We start from the raw sequence: 15673 nt of genomic DNA, 5'->3' as shown, positions 1-15673 counted from the left end.
CACCTGTCCATAGCAGAAATCTGGGAGGCCAGACATCACATCTTCCTCACCTCCATCATCCAGGCCATCAGCAAATCCTAAATATTTCAAATTATTTTCAATCCTGAGGCCAGTGCCTAAGTCCAGGCCTGAGTTTCTCTCGGGACTCTTGAAATATTCTGATAGTCTCTCATCTCTTTCTAGTCCTCCTTTCCCATACTTGCCAGGATAATTAATTTTTTAAAAGGTGAATGTGATTGTATCACTTCCTTATTTAAAGTCTTTCATTGGCTCTGCATAACCTTCAATCTTCAGAATAAAGTCCAAATCTTCAGGGTCTGTAAGCGCTCTCCCTTCCCCACAAAAGCTGCTCCGGCACACCTCTACAATCTGCAGCCAGTTCTCTCCATATTTCTTGGCTTTAGCCAAACTGGAGGTTTTGCAATTGCATATTCTCAGTTGTACATAATTCCATGATTAGATCATTTTGTCTTAGTGCAGTTTTTCATTCTTGGCTGTGCCTAAGAATCAAAACTTTAAAAAATTCTGAAGCCCAATTAAGTCAGAATTTCTGAGGGTGATATTTCTTTTAGGCTCTCCCAAGTAACTCCAACATCTAGCCAAGGCTGAGAACCGTTAGCTTCGAGTGCCCCACTCCCCATTCCTCACCCTCATTCCATCTCCAGTGTGTTTATCATTTGGTTCAGTCCTGTTTATTTTAAAAATTCAGGTGGCGGGCTTCCCTGGTAGCACAGTGGTTGAGAGTCCGCCTGCCGATGCAGGGGACACGGGTTCATGCCCCAGTCCGGGAAGATCCCACATGCCGCGGAGCGGCTAGGACCGTGAGCCATGGCCACTGAGCCTGCGCATCCGGAGCCTGTGCTCTGCAACGAGAGAGGCCACAACAGTGAGAGGCCCGCGTACCGCAAAAAAAAAAAAAAAAAATTCAGGTGGCAACGAATTCTCTTGGGATCTTTCTTGACATTTCTCCCTCTTGTTCTGTGTAACTATGGGTGTATGTACCCCATAGCGACAGCTGCATACTGTGCCCTGAAGAACCTGTGGTGTTAGAATATATGCCATTGACGTACCATTAGTTAAACACCCAAAGTATCAGGTCTTGATAATATATGAAAGTACTGTGACTGTAATTTTCAGTAAGGTGTGGGGTAACAACCCAGCCCCCTGGAGCATATGTCAAAATCATCTATACCGGGAGTCAGCAAGCTTTTTCTATAAAGGACCAGTATTTAACATACTCAGCATATATATAGTAACCGCAGTAAATATTTTCAGCTTTGTGGGCCACGTGGCCTCTGTCATAACTACTCAGTTCTGCCATCGTAGCATGAAAGTAGCCATCGACAATATGAATGAGTATGACTGTGTTCCAGGAAAACTTTATGGACACTGAAATTTGAATTCTGTGTACTTTCTACGTGTCATGAAATATTGTTCTTCTGGGTTTTCTTCAACCATTTCAAAATGTAAAAACCATTGTCAGCTCGCAGACTGTACAGAAACAGTTGGTGGTCAGATAGGACTCATGGTCCATACTTTGCCAATCCCTGATCTAGGGGATTTTTTCAAATTATAAATGCATCACCTCCCTGAGAGTTTAATAAGCTGCCTGTGTGGGACACATCCCCAAACTGAGAAGTCACTGGTGTTGGAAACTAAGGGGAGCGATTGCCTCACCTTAGATTTGCTGGAATGAAAAAACAAACTTGAGATAAACAAATTTGAACACAGATTATTTAAACATATAATGAGGACCATTTCTATAAAGAAGATAGAAATTATGAACAGCCCCCAAATTTAGTCTTACTGGTTTGTTATTTTCACCTTGAGGCTTAGAGTATGTTGAATACATATAAATGTTCAGTATCTATTTGCTAATGATTTTGTTAGAAGGGTTAGATATGCTATAGAGGATTAAAAATTATGTTTAGTGTTTGTCTATTGAGATAGGTTTTGTTGTTTTTATGACTTTTGGATTTTTTTAGTAAGTACCTTTTATGTAACCTTAGCCTAGAGTGGTGATTTCTGTCTTTACTGCATGTCATGATTATCTGGTAGAGTTGATGAAAATATAATTGTCTAGGTCCCCCCTCAAGTGATAGTTTTAGTTGCTCTGTGGGTAATTCTTGTGAGCAGTCTGGGTTGAGAAGCATTGGCTTCATTGAGCATGTTCTCCTTTGATGAATTCTAGAATGAAAAACTATCTTTTAAAGACAGTGTATCTGCAGTAAAGTAAAAAAACAAAAAACAAAAAACAGGCTGGTTGCTAAAAAATAATCAGTAAAGAATAAAATAATATAACCCATCTCCTCTCTTATCTTTAAAAGATAGCCATTGTTAGAATCTGTTTATGTGTTTCTCTGTACCTATAATTTTTGAACAAAAAGGATCATACAATATGTACCATTCTTTGATTTGTTTTTACTTAGTTAATATATTCTAGATATCTAGAGAAATTTATTTCTCATAAATAATTTTGTCCAAAGATTAAAATCAAAAGCACAGAAGAGGGCTTACCTGGTAGCGCAGTGGTTGAGAGTCCGCCTGCCAATGCAGGGGACACAGGTTCGTGCCCCGGTCCGGGAAGTTTCCCACATGCCACGGAGAGGCTGGGCCCGTGAGCCATGGCCGCTGAGCCTGCACGTCCAGAGCCTGTGCTCCGCAACGGGAGAGGCCACAGCAGTGAGAGGCCTGCGTACCGCAAAAAAACAAAACAAACAAACAAAAGCACAGAAGATAATTTTTAGTGACTTGGCATCCAGGGCTGAGAGAGAGATACAGATTGGGATCAGGGCTATTTCTAGAATTGTTTGGAGACTGGAACAAATCACTACTCCTCTGCCTCTTATCCCACTAAAAGTAAACAAACACACTGCAACAATTCAGTTTAAGATGAAGATTATGGACAGCCTTGAATAGGGAAAAATAATGAAAGGGCTTTAATGAAGACGGAATATCTCCTTTCAGTGAATTACGGTAATTGAATGGACGGCATGCTTCAAGGTTTCTGTTTTGTAAGTGTATTTTTAATTTCTCATTTTGTATTTTGTTTAGCACCAGCAAACTCTCCCTCTGGCTTCATCCTTTTATTGTTGCTTAGTTGCAAGAAGCTTGGATTAGGTGGGATATGGGTGGAAAGAGAAAACTGGGCTTCTGGGTGTTCACGTTAGCCGTACAAGCCTGCACAAGTTAAGAAAAGGTTGTCATACTCCTCTCCCGTTCTTAGCAACTGTTCTTTCTCTAGGGCCCTGGGGCATCTGTCTTCGCTCTACACTTAGGCTCCTGCGGTTCTCCAGGTGTGCTGCGTTTGCCAATAGTGAGTCGGACCTTAGACTTGTTTATCTGGAGTAGAACCAGGTCTTCAGAGGCCCTGTTCACTGACATGGTTGTATTGATCTATCAGGTAATTTAAAATAGTAGTAACGGGCTTTCCTGGTGGCGCAGTGGTTGAGAGTCCGCTGTCGATGCAGGGGACACGGGTTTGTGCCCGGGTCCGGGAAGATCCCACATGCCGCGGAGCGGCTGGGCCCATGAGCCATGGCCGCTGAGCCTGCGCGTCCGGAGCCTGTGCTCCGCAACGGGAGAGGCCACAACAATGAGAGGCCCGCGTACCGCAAAAAAAAAAAAGTAGTAACAACATGGAACCTAAATTAATTGTAGATATTCTCAGCAGCATTCGGTTTTTTTTCCATGATAAATAGTGTGATTAAGAAAAACAAAGAAACATAAAAATAAATTTGAGTTTGGGCAGATTGTGCTCAGTCTGCTTGAGGGATAATCCTGGATTGGACATTAGAGGACCATTTGAGATTCTGTTTCAGTTGTATAATTCTTTGATAGCTTGGGGATTTATAAGACATTAGACTTAATTTTCCTAATTATTAGGTATACTGACTATACCTATATAGTCAGTAGGCAAACAACATTACTTATAATGTCAGATAATCCCTGTTCATAGTGTTACATATAGTCAAGAAAATTTTCACTCTACCTGTATTATAAGGACAACAAATAAAAGTGCTTTTGGGGGTAGCCCTGGTGAGAAGCAGGACTGGGGATCAAGGCAAATGGCTGCTCTTATTAAGAGCAGGTGCCTGTTCCAGCGCCTGTCTCATCTCAGAACCGCCTTGATGAGCATCCCTCCCCCCCTGTTATTGCTGTATCATAGTCTCGCTTTGTTAGGGTCACTCTGGAAAATTATATCTTTTAAAATATAAATATTCTTCAGGGCAAGTTAAGCATTTTTGTCTTTATTTTTTATAAATTGAAGCTATTTGTTTGGGAGTGACAGTGTGAAAGCATTACTTCTCTGAAAGCTGGAAGAGAAAGACCTCTAAAAGGCAAGCTTTGTCTGTTTTTCCTTAATCACCAGCATCTCTCTCTTATGCCATAGAGAAGCATGCATGGTACTTTAACACAGAAAAATATATCAGATGTCTCTTCCTTGAAATGATTTCAAATTATAAGTCCATTCTAAGTGTCAATTCTTAAGAATTTAGCAGGCTGAAACTGATTTTTTAAAAAATCTGTTTTCTATATATCCTCTCTTCTTAAAAATTAAACTTTTAATTTTGAGATAATTGTAGATTCACATGCAGTTGTAAGAAATAGTATAGAGAAAACCCACGTGCCCTTTACCCCATTTACCCAATGGGAACATCTTGGAAAACTGCTGTATAATATCAAAACCAGGAATATTGACATTGATAGAACCCACCAACCTTTTTCAGATTCCACAAGTGTTGCTTGTATACCTGTACTCATTTGTGTGTGCGTGTGTTTAGTTCTGTACAGTTTTATCACTTGTATATGTATCCACCACCACAGTCAAAATACAGAGCAGTTCCATTGCCACAAAGATCCCTTGTGTTTGTAGCCATTTTAAAATAAGAAGTCCCCCATTTCCCTCTCCCCCAAGTCCTTGGCAACCACCATTCAGCCAGAAAGAGAGAGAATGAAAGGCATGCTCATCAATTGTCTGTAAACCAGGCTTCAATGAACAGTAACTGAGACTACATTGAAGAAAGAGTGATAGAGCTTGAGGAGTTCCTGCTAAGGACTAGCATACGACTTGAGAGACAAAGCATTAAAAAAATTCTGACTGATTCTTTAGTATGTAAAGGTGAGAGCCAAGAGGGAAATGGCCTGAAATTCTTAAAATCATAAAAGATAAAAATCACTGACTTATTTCTGAATTCTGAAGGTAAAGATCAGTTCATTTATTTATTGAACAGATAGTTTTTATACTTATTGTACTTATTATTTGAATTAAGTGGTAGTTTTTAAAAATGTCTGGGCACTTAGTATAGAAGATAGAAAATTATATATCTAACAGCAGTTAATTAACTTATATAATTTATTGCAAGAGATTTGCAGACATGAGGGTTTATTAGAGAAATTAATAGATTATAGCTATATGATGGGCACATTTAGAGGAAATTAGAGGCTTTGACCTTCTGAAGTCATGGAGGGAATGACTTCCCCATCAAGCATTAGTGATGATGATAACTGTTAAAATTTATTTAGTACTACTATGTATCAAGTCCTGTACGAGGCATGTTTTTAATCTGTTATCTCATTTAACCTTTTTCCAGACCATAGGTGCTCACTATTTGTTAAACTGGATTTTCTAAGATGTTTTTCAACAGAATTATTAACATTTTGCTTTTCCTTTCAGAGATGTGGTACTGGATCTTCCTCTGGGCTCTCTTCTCCTCTCTGTTTGTCCATGGTGCTGCAGGAGTGTTGATGTTCGTGATGCTACAGAGGCATCGGCAGGGGAGAGTAATCTCTGTCATTGCAGTCAGCATCGGATTTCTGGCTTCCGTGACTGGAGCAATGATTACTAGTAAGTTGATTTAATTTTAAGCACATAATTTTATATGCACTTACAGTTTTGGTAACTTTATTCTTATTGTAAATGCAACAGTGTAATCTTTCATGTAGAATATTTTTCAGCACTAACCACACTTCATCTAGAAGGTAAAGATAAGTTCGCTTAATTACTGAACAGATAGTTTTGGTACTTCTGTTGTATGAATACTCATTATGGAAGGTTTTGGGGAAATGGAAAAGCTTGTAGAAATTGTCAAGAGGTAAAGCAGTTCGTGGGAAAATTTATCTTATAGTGGATGTAGTTTCTGCTTTAAAGGAGCTCATTATGTGGTAAGGGAGAGAGGTAGGCACACAAATATGCCAGTGATAATTGTCATTTAAAAAAAGTGAAGATAGGGCTTCCCTGGTGGCGCAGTGGTTGAGAGTCCGCCTGCCGATGCAGGGGACACAGGTTCGTGCCCCGGTCCGGGAAGATCCCACATGCCGCGGAGTCCCTGGCCCCGTGAGCCATGGCCGCTGGGCCTGCGCGTCCGGAGCCTGTGCTCCGCAACGGGAGAGGCCACAACAATGAGAGGCCCGCGTACTGCAAAAAGAACCCAAAAAACAAAAAAAAAGTGAAGATATAGCTCTTAGGTCCTTGATGTCATCTGCCTGTGACTACAAAATAAAAGTGCACTTCCTTCTTTTTTTAAAAGAATATTCTAAATATATTACAGATAATTTGCCTTCTTTAAAACCAGGAAATTAAAATTGGAATAAATTCTAATTTTGACATACTTAAAATATTTTTTAAGCTTTAGTTATTGTTATTTCACATAGTCTTAATTTTTAATCATTTTAATAAATTTCAGGACAAATTGGTTTATTTATATTTTAAGAACAGTTGGAAGTTTAGAAGTAGCAATTACATGTTTTTTTTCCTTTCAAATTCTTGGGTTTTAAAGTTTTTAATTTTTTTATTGATGTATAGTTGATTTACAATGTTTCAGGTATACAGCAAAGTGATTCAGTTATACATATATATGTATTCTTTTTCAAATTCTTTTCTATTATAGGTTATTACAAGATATTGAATATAGCTCCCTGTACCATACAGTAGGTCTTTGTTGTTTAACTATTTTATATATAGTAGTGTGTATCTGTTAATACCAAATTCCAAATTTATCCCTTCCCCCCCTTTCCCCTTTGGTAAGCATAACTTTACTTTCTACATCTGTGAGTGCGTTTCTGTTTTGTAAATAAGTCTATTTGTATCATTTTTTTTAGATTCCACATATAAGTGATATCATATGATATTTGTCTTTTTCTGTCTGACTTCACTTAGTATGATCATCGCTAGGTTCATCCATGTTGCTGCAAATGGCATTATTTCATTCTTTTTTATTCTGAGTAATATTCCATTGTGTATATATACCACATCTTTATCCATTCATCTGTCCATGGACACTTAGGTTGCTTCCATGTATTGTCTCTTGTAAATAGTGCTATAATGAACATTGGGGTACATGTATCATTTTAAATTAGACTTTCCTCCGGATATATGCTCAGGAATGGAATTGCTGAGTCATATGGTAACTCTATTTTTAGTGTTTTAAAGAAACTCCATACTGTTCTCCATAATGGCTGTACCAATGTACATTCCCACCAACAGTGTAGGAGAGTTTCCTTTCCTCCACACCCTCTCCAGCATTTATTATTTGTAGACTTTTTGATGATGGCCATTCTGACTGGTGTGAGGTGATACCTCATTATATTTTTGATTTGCATTTCTCTAATAATTAGCAATGTTGAGCATCTTTTCATATGCCTAATTGGCCATCTGTATGTCTTCTTTGAAAAAATACCTATTTAGGTCTTCTGCTCATTTTCTGATTGGGTTGTTTGTTTGTTTGATGTTGAGCTGTATGAGCTGTTTGTATATTTTGGAAATCAATCCTTGTCAGTCACATCGTTTGAAGATATTTTCTCCCATTCCATAGGTTGTTGGTTCATTTTGTTTATGGTTTCCTTTGCTCTGCAAAAGCTTTTAAGTTTAATTAGTTCCCATTTGTTTGTTTTTGCTTTTGCTGCCATTACTTTAGGAGACAGATCCAAAAAACTCGTGCTGCGATTTATGTCGAAGAGTGTTCTGCCTATGTTTTCCTGTAGGAGTTTTATAGTATCCAGTCTTACATTTAGGTCTTTAACCCATTTTGAGTTTATTTTTGTATATGGTGGTAGAGAAGGTTCTAATTTCATTCTTTTACATGTAGCAGTCCAGTTTTCCCAGCAGCACTTTTTGAATTTCTCCATTTTATATTCTTGCCTCCTCTGTCGTATGCAGATTAATTGACCATAATAGTGCACTTCCTTCTTAAACACAAATTATTATGACATGAGTCTCCCCTGGCCTACTAGAAATTAGCCACTTTACGGTGTCCTCCAGCTGTCTGCAAGTTTTCTACTGTGCTGCCTTATGTGCGTGTCCTACAGCCCTCAGGTTCACTCCCTCTGACCTTCTCCTCTTAGCGCTGTACTTAGGCCCCAACTCCAGCCTGGGTTCTGCTGTGCTAGATGAGCTAGAACTTAGATGCATCCTGTTGAGCCTGGAGGGCCCTCAGCCGCTTCCTTCGTGTGGTTCTGCCGGACACTGGTGCTTCTCTTTGCTGTGTAGTCTCGTCACTGCAGGTGAACAGCAGAGCTTCTGTTGCTGTTCACTCTGGCCGGCTTCTGGGAGGCTAGGGTAGCTGGCTGTCGCTGCTGGATCTGCTTCAAGACTCGCCACCGAGGGCCTCTTCCTTTCTAAGTTCATTCTTAGCCCCAGAGATGAGAGGAAGTCCTTTTCTTCCATGGCTCCAAGGCCTCCCTCCTTCTGTGTCCCACAGTCACCTTTTCCCAGAGTGATCAGCATGCCTTGCCTTGAGGGGAGAGCCCTGTTCCCACGTCTCTGGGTTTGTCCTGTGGCACAAATAAGACAGTCATAAAATAGTTGTGGGAAGTAGGGAGTAGTCTATTTCCTCGTCCTGTCTTCATTTACTATTTGGTTTTTGTGTGTTATCTTGCGTTAGGTTTTCTTTGTGCTGCATTCAACCTGTAAATTTCTCATGTGGTACTTCATTCATTTTGCCATAGGTAGAGTTTAAAACAAGAAATCAGATTTCGCTGAAGCACCGAATGTGCAGAGTGGAGTAGCAGGAAAGTCAACTGGAAAGAGCCAGATCCTCAAGGGTCTTGGACGGCCAGCCAGAGTCTGGACTTTATTCTGTGGGTCATGGAAAACAACTAGATATTTTAGAATGGGGTTGGAAAGGGGCAAAGCAATTCAATAGGAAAATCTATTTTATGGCTGAATGTAGAATATATGTGAAGAAAGAACCAAGAAGAAACTCTGAAAGGGCAGGGACCTTGTCTGTCTTCATCACTGCTGAATCTCCAACAATAAAACAGTACCTGGAATAGAACAGATACTCAGAAAATACTGGTTGGATAGATGGATGTAGTAAGGGAGGAAGCACAGAGGAAAGGAAGGAAGAAAGTGGGGGGAGGGAAGAAGGGAGGAAAAAGGGGAAAGAAGAGGAGTTGAGGCATTAACTGTGATCTGAATTGAGGCTAGATCTGAACTAGACTAGTGGCGGTGGGTTGGAAAAGGAGTTGGTGTCAGGACTGTGGCAAAGGGAAAAATCCAAATTAGTTGTTATTCACTGTGGTGGCATACAAAGAGACATGAAAGGGACTGCTGACATTCTTGATGTGGGCCACTGCTACAACTGTGGAACCGTAAACAGAGGAGGAAGGAAGAAGGAGCAGCTTGTTCCCAAGTCAAAAGTAGTATGTGTGTTGTATGTGTGTTTATTGCTGTAAATTATTGTGAAATTTTAAAGAGAACATGATTCTACTTCCCTAATGATGTGTATCTACATATTACCTGCTTTCAGTTCAGTCAGGAATAAAATAAGCTAATGATTTTGGAAACCACAGTGTTATATTTAAAAATCCTTACAAATATGTCTGACACAATTTCAAGTAAAAATTTGTATGCAGGTTAACAATAAAACATATAAATTTCTTCTGGCTAACTTTTTGACCTGCAAACACTTGAATTAAGAAAACTAGCCACTGTGAATATTTAACTGCATTTATTTTCTTAATGTATTTTGTGAGTGCTATAGCACGATCACAGCTGTATATTCAGTTCAGCACATGATGGCTGACTGAATATAGATACATATCTATTATATTTTACTACCTCTTAGTTTTTTTTTTTTTTTTTGCGGTACGCGGGCCTCTCACCGTTGCGGGGCACAGGCTCCGGACGCGCAGGCCCAGCGGCCATGGCCCACGGGCCCAGCCGCTCCGCGGCACGTGGGATCCTCCCGGACCGGGGCACGAACCCACGCCCCCCGCATTGGCAGGCGGACTCCCAACCACTGCGCCACCAGGGAAGCCCCCTCTTAGATTTTTATTTCCAGAATAGAGTGATTTTTCATTTCAGTTAGTACTGATAGTTAATACCAGAATTGGGAGGAAATGGGTTTCTCTATAATGCCATTGCTTGGCATTGTATTGCTGTCTAATTTTAGCGAGTCTGAGGGTTAAAGTGACACCTCTTTGTTGGTTTAATTTGCATTTCTCTGATTACTAATGAATTTGAACATCTCTTTCTATTCTTATCATATTTTTAGATTTCTTCTACAAATTGCTTCTTTAAATTCTGTGCTTTTCTTTTGGGGTTCTTGTTTTTTTATTAAACAATAGATGTTTCTTAGATGTATTGGTGTCTTATTGGTTTTGAACTTTGCAAATAACTTCTCTGTCTTTTATCAGTACCTTCATCCATGATGTTGTTTATTGAGTAGAAATCTTTATTCTATATAATCAGCTTAAAGAGTCTTTTTGCCTAATTTAGAATTTTATTTAAGAAGTTCTCCTCCACACCAAGGTCAAAAGATACTCTGATATATTTTCTTTTGTTAATTTTATAGTTTTACCTTTGTATTAAAGTCTTTAATTTATCTAGAGCAGGACTGAGCAAACATTTTCTTAAAAGGCCAGACAGTAACTATTTTAAACGTTGCAGGCCAGAGTGTCTGTGTCACTACTATTCTGCTCTGCCATTAGGGCATAAAAGCAGCCATAGACATTGGTAAATGAATAGGCATGGCTTTTTCCAATAAAACTTTATTTACAAAAACAGATGTCTGACATTCAGGTCATAATTTGCCTTCTGGTCTAGAGTCTATCTTTGTGTTTGGAATTAGATAGGATTCCATGTGTATTTTTTTTTTCCTCCCATGTAGTAAGTCAATTTTTACCACGTCACTAAAAAATATCCATTGATTCATCCTTTTTTGTGTACTGTGTTCTCAAGGTACATGGACCTGCCTTCAAATTCTGTTCTGGTTTGTTAGTCTTTTTATCTGTTCTTGCAGCAAGGCCTCATTTTTTTGTCTCTATTATTTTGTAGTATTTCTTAATATCTGGTAGGGCTGGTCCCTCTCATTTCTTTTCTTTCTCAAAGTTAACATAACTATTCATGGACCTTTATTCTTTCATATAAATTTTAGAATATGTCTACTGAGTTCCTCAAAAAGTATAACTGTTATTTTTATGAGGATTTAATTGATTGTAGAGGTTAATTTGGGAAGAATTGACATATTAAATTAAGTCCCACCCAGGAACATGTAATATATCTCCATTTGTTCAGATCATTTTCTACATCTTTTGTTAGAGTTTAAAAGTGTTTTTTTTCAATAGGAGGATTGTATATTTTGATTAAGTTAATTCCTAAACTCTTATTATGTTACGGTTGTTGTGCATGGTATCTTTTTTAATTACATTGTTTAGTTTTATTATATATATATATTATTTATAGAGAAATGCATTTAAGTTTTTTAAGTTGAGTTTATGAGAGATTAATAACAAAGCAAAAAACTGGTTTTCTGGAAAGATAATAAGGTGAATAGATTGCTGCCGTAACTCTAAAATAGTTAAGGCAGAAAAGTAAAATATGGAACAACATAGAAGAGAGAACTACAGACTCAATAATAAAGGTAGAATAAAGGATTATAAAAATGACAGTTTTGTAAACAGTTATATATTCCTAAATATAAGTTGCTAAAATTGGCATAAGAAGAAAGAGAAAATATGAATAATACAATAAGTATGTTTAAACAATTGAAATGTTGAAGACTCCTCCTCCCAAAAGAAGTCCAGGCTCAAATGAGGTTTACAGATGAGTTCTACCAAATTTTCAGGGAACAGTTCCTATTTTTTCCAAATTATTGCAGGAAATGGAAAGATTAAAAACTGTGCACAGCATATTTGCTGGATCAAAGTAATCTTGTTGCTAAACAAGTTGAAGACTACAGAAGGATGGAAAAGTATAGGTTCATTTACTTTAAGAATGTTATCCTAGGAGTGCAAAGATAGTTCAGTATCAGAAATGACTACGGCTGTATGCAAATAAAACATTATTTATGGACACTAAAGTTTGAATTTCATATAATTTTTATGTATCATGAAATATTATTATTTTTGATTTTTTTAAACCATTTAAAAATGTAAAAACCATTCTTAGCTCACATGCTGTACAAAAACAGGTGGTGAGTCAGACTGGACCTGTGGATCATAGTTTGCTGACCCCTGATCTGACTACACAAACAGAGAATCAACACCATTAGAACCAAATCTGCCTTAACCTTTATATTTGCGTTCTCTCAGGAATGTGGAGGGCAGATCAAATCACTTTTCAGTGGTCCACCTCTCTGCAGACACTTTATGTTGCTGTATATGGACATCTCTGTCACTGGTGACTCTTCTCCTAGTCACCCTTGTCCTTGCAGGTTTACATCTGTTATTTACCTTCAGCTCAGCTCAGCTCAGCAGAATTGCTTTCTCCACTTCATCTTTGCTATGCCAGTCTTCTCTAGCTCCTTAATACTTTGGGAATCTTTACATATTTCTAATTGATACCTTCTGCTGTTGTTCACAGTGGCAGCTCCAAACATGTTTCATTTATTTCAGGCACCCCATACACTTCTGCCTTCTTCATTCTTGCACACACTTCACCAAGAAAATAACGATCACAATATTTGTACTCCTTCAACTGGCTGTTGTTCAGCAAAATACATCTTAACAGGAGTGAAAACTAAAGCACAAATTGGGGGAAGATATTTGTTAGCTTATATAAATGTAAAAAGATTAATATCCAAACTGTATTTTAAAAACCCTATGAATCAAATAAGAAAATGACAATCCACTAGAAAAATGGACAAAAGATTTGACAAACATTTCATAGAAGTAGAAACCCTAATGGCCAAATGTGAAGAATATGTGAGGAAAACTCAATGACATTAAAAATCAGGGAAACCCAAATTAATTGCAGAGATAACATCTCTCACCTGCCAGATTGACAAAAAATTTTTTTAAAGATATCAACTGCTTCTGAGGATATGGAGTAACTGGGATATAAATTGGTACAATTACTTAGGAAAACAAGTTGGCATTACCTAGTAAAGTTGAAAATGCCCATAACATAGGACTGAGCCATTCTGCTTTTTACCCACGTTGTAGAGAAACTCGTGATTGCGTATGTGTGCCAGAGGTCATGTTACAAGGATGTTCACAGAAGCAGAGTTTGTCATTGTTAAGGACTAGAAACGATGTCATCCCCAGTAGAATGGATAAATAAGTTGTGGTATATTCATACATGGAATTCTGTACAACATTGGAAATGTATGAATTACTGCTGTATACAACAAGATGGATAATTTTCTGAATATAACCTTAAGCCAAAAATTCCAAAATACTTAGAGTATCAATTTATATAAAATTCATTTATTAAAAAAACTAAATAACAGATATCTTAGGATATAGGCAGGCAGTAAAGCTGAAGAAAAGCAAAGGAATGATAAAAACCAAATTTGGGAGGGAATGGGATGTGACTGTGGAGACTGCACTGGAACCTCAAATGAAATAGTAATGTTCTTTTCTTCAGTTGGATGGTGGTACTTGGGAATTTGTTGTGTGTTTTTTTTAACAGTCTACACGTATTTTATAAATACTCCTTCATATCTGCTCAATATTTAATAGCAGTGTTTCCAAAATCATTTAATAGGCACACAAAATTGTTTTCTTTCAGATCTTTTCGATTAAGAGTTCCACTGGAACAGTCTTTTCTGACTAGTGCTTCTGGGTTGTGAAATGATATAGTGCAATGGGAGCTAGTGTAAATCTGCTTCTTTTGAAGGGAAGTTGTAACTTACAAATTGGTTCCTGATTATCTGCTGGGTGGAAAACAGTAGTTCGTTTTATTTTCTGTATAACACTATAAATATCTCTCTTGATTTTGGAAACTCTGGAGTTTTACAGTGGTTTTTCTCCCCTTACATTATAGGGTTGAAGATCTTATCCTCTGTTTCTTGAAAGAGTATAAAGAAAAGTGGGTTATTGGTGGTTTTGTAAGTTATTCCTCAAACAGCAAGCCTTCCAAAGTGAAATTCATCTTATTTATTTGCTTTTAACGTCTAGGTTTTTAACCCGTCTGAATTTACTCTGGGGAGTGGTGTGAAGTAGGGACCTAAATTTATTTCTTCCAAGTGGCTATCAGTTGTTCCACACCATTTATTGAATGATGAATCACTGATTGGAAATTCCTTTATCATTTACTACTGCAACAACTACTAACCAAAATTTGGAGTACATACTGCGACCAGACACTATTTTAAGCACTTTCCAAGTATTATCTTCAAACCCACCCATTTTACAGTTGAAGAAATAAGGCACAGGGAGGTTAAGTGATTGCTCAGTGTAACACAGCTACTAATTAGTGGAGCTTGGATTTTAACCCACAAGTCTAGCTCCAAAATCCATGCTCTTAACTTTATATAAGCATGAGATGTTTGAATTAACAAACTGGCACTTCCCAGGCAGCCTGAGCTAGTAATTGCTATGTTTTTCACCTTTTGGATCATTTTTGAAAATTTAATGCTGGAGAAATGGAGGCCAAATTGTAGTTTTTAAAATTGAAGATAGTCATGGAAATCTAGGGTGAACCCAAAGTAAAGACAGTATTTCTCAGGTTTATTTTAACATAATTTCTGATAACAAAGAAGGCTAAGATCTTTAAAATATTTTCAGAATGTTATCCAATTCTAAAATTTGAGGATATGATTAATTATACTAGTGAAGTTTATTAATTGATTAAGTAAATGTTGGTGCTACTAGGAGTTTTATTTAGTATTGAGATGATTATCAGTTACTTCATTATTTTATGAAGTCCTTATTCTCTTTTTCACTAGGTGTAAATGTGAAATGATAGAATGATTTGGAAATTTATAGCCAGACTAACCAGGATTGAAATTCCAGCTCTGTACTTACTATATTTCCTTGGGCTAGTAAATGAAACTCTCTGAACCTCTGTTTTTTTCATCTTTAAATTAAGTAATAATACTCAGGAGTGGTATCATATTTAAGATGATAAAGTTCCTGTCAAGATACACAGTATGCTGTAAATATACTATATATTTTAATTCCGTCTTTAAAATATGTATATGAAAGGCCTTGGCTTAAATTAATAATTTGCTTTTCCTATTTATATCTTCTATGGAGGAATATAATATTTTGAATTTAAGTGAACTCTGGAGTTAATTCTTAGCTAATTTTTATGAGTAGAATTTCTATCTCAAATAATTATAATTCAGTGTCTTCAAATAATTTATTTCTGTTCTTTTTGTTTGATCATTCTAGGATACATAGACAGTTTTTTCTAGAGAAGGGTTGTAAGGCCATCTCAACCTGTGAGATGGCATAACCATAGTTTAAATGTTTCCTTTTATGATTTCTGAATGTACTTTTAAAA

The 15673-nt window shown here is 37.3% G+C and overlaps 1 protein-coding gene across 1 annotated transcript in view; it reads left to right on the top strand.

The window, feature by feature from the left end:
- TMEM170B (transmembrane protein 170B) overlaps positions 1 to 15673 on the top strand; it is a 41877-nt gene that overhangs the window by 21038 nt on the left and 5166 nt on the right. Inside the window, exon 2 of the mRNA XM_082847835.1 lies at positions 5678 to 5848. Within this exon, the coding sequence (XP_082703961.1) occupies positions 5678 to 5848 (171 nt within the window). The remainder of the gene's footprint in view (positions 1 to 5677; positions 5849 to 15673) is intronic.

This window comes from Leucopleurus acutus, assembly GCF_964270905.1.
Source record: "Leucopleurus acutus genome assembly, chromosome: 10".
Classification (NCBI taxonomy): domain Eukaryota; kingdom Metazoa; phylum Chordata; class Mammalia; order Artiodactyla; family Delphinidae; genus Leucopleurus; species Leucopleurus acutus.
This window is presented reverse-complemented; position numbering and strand designations above follow the sequence as displayed.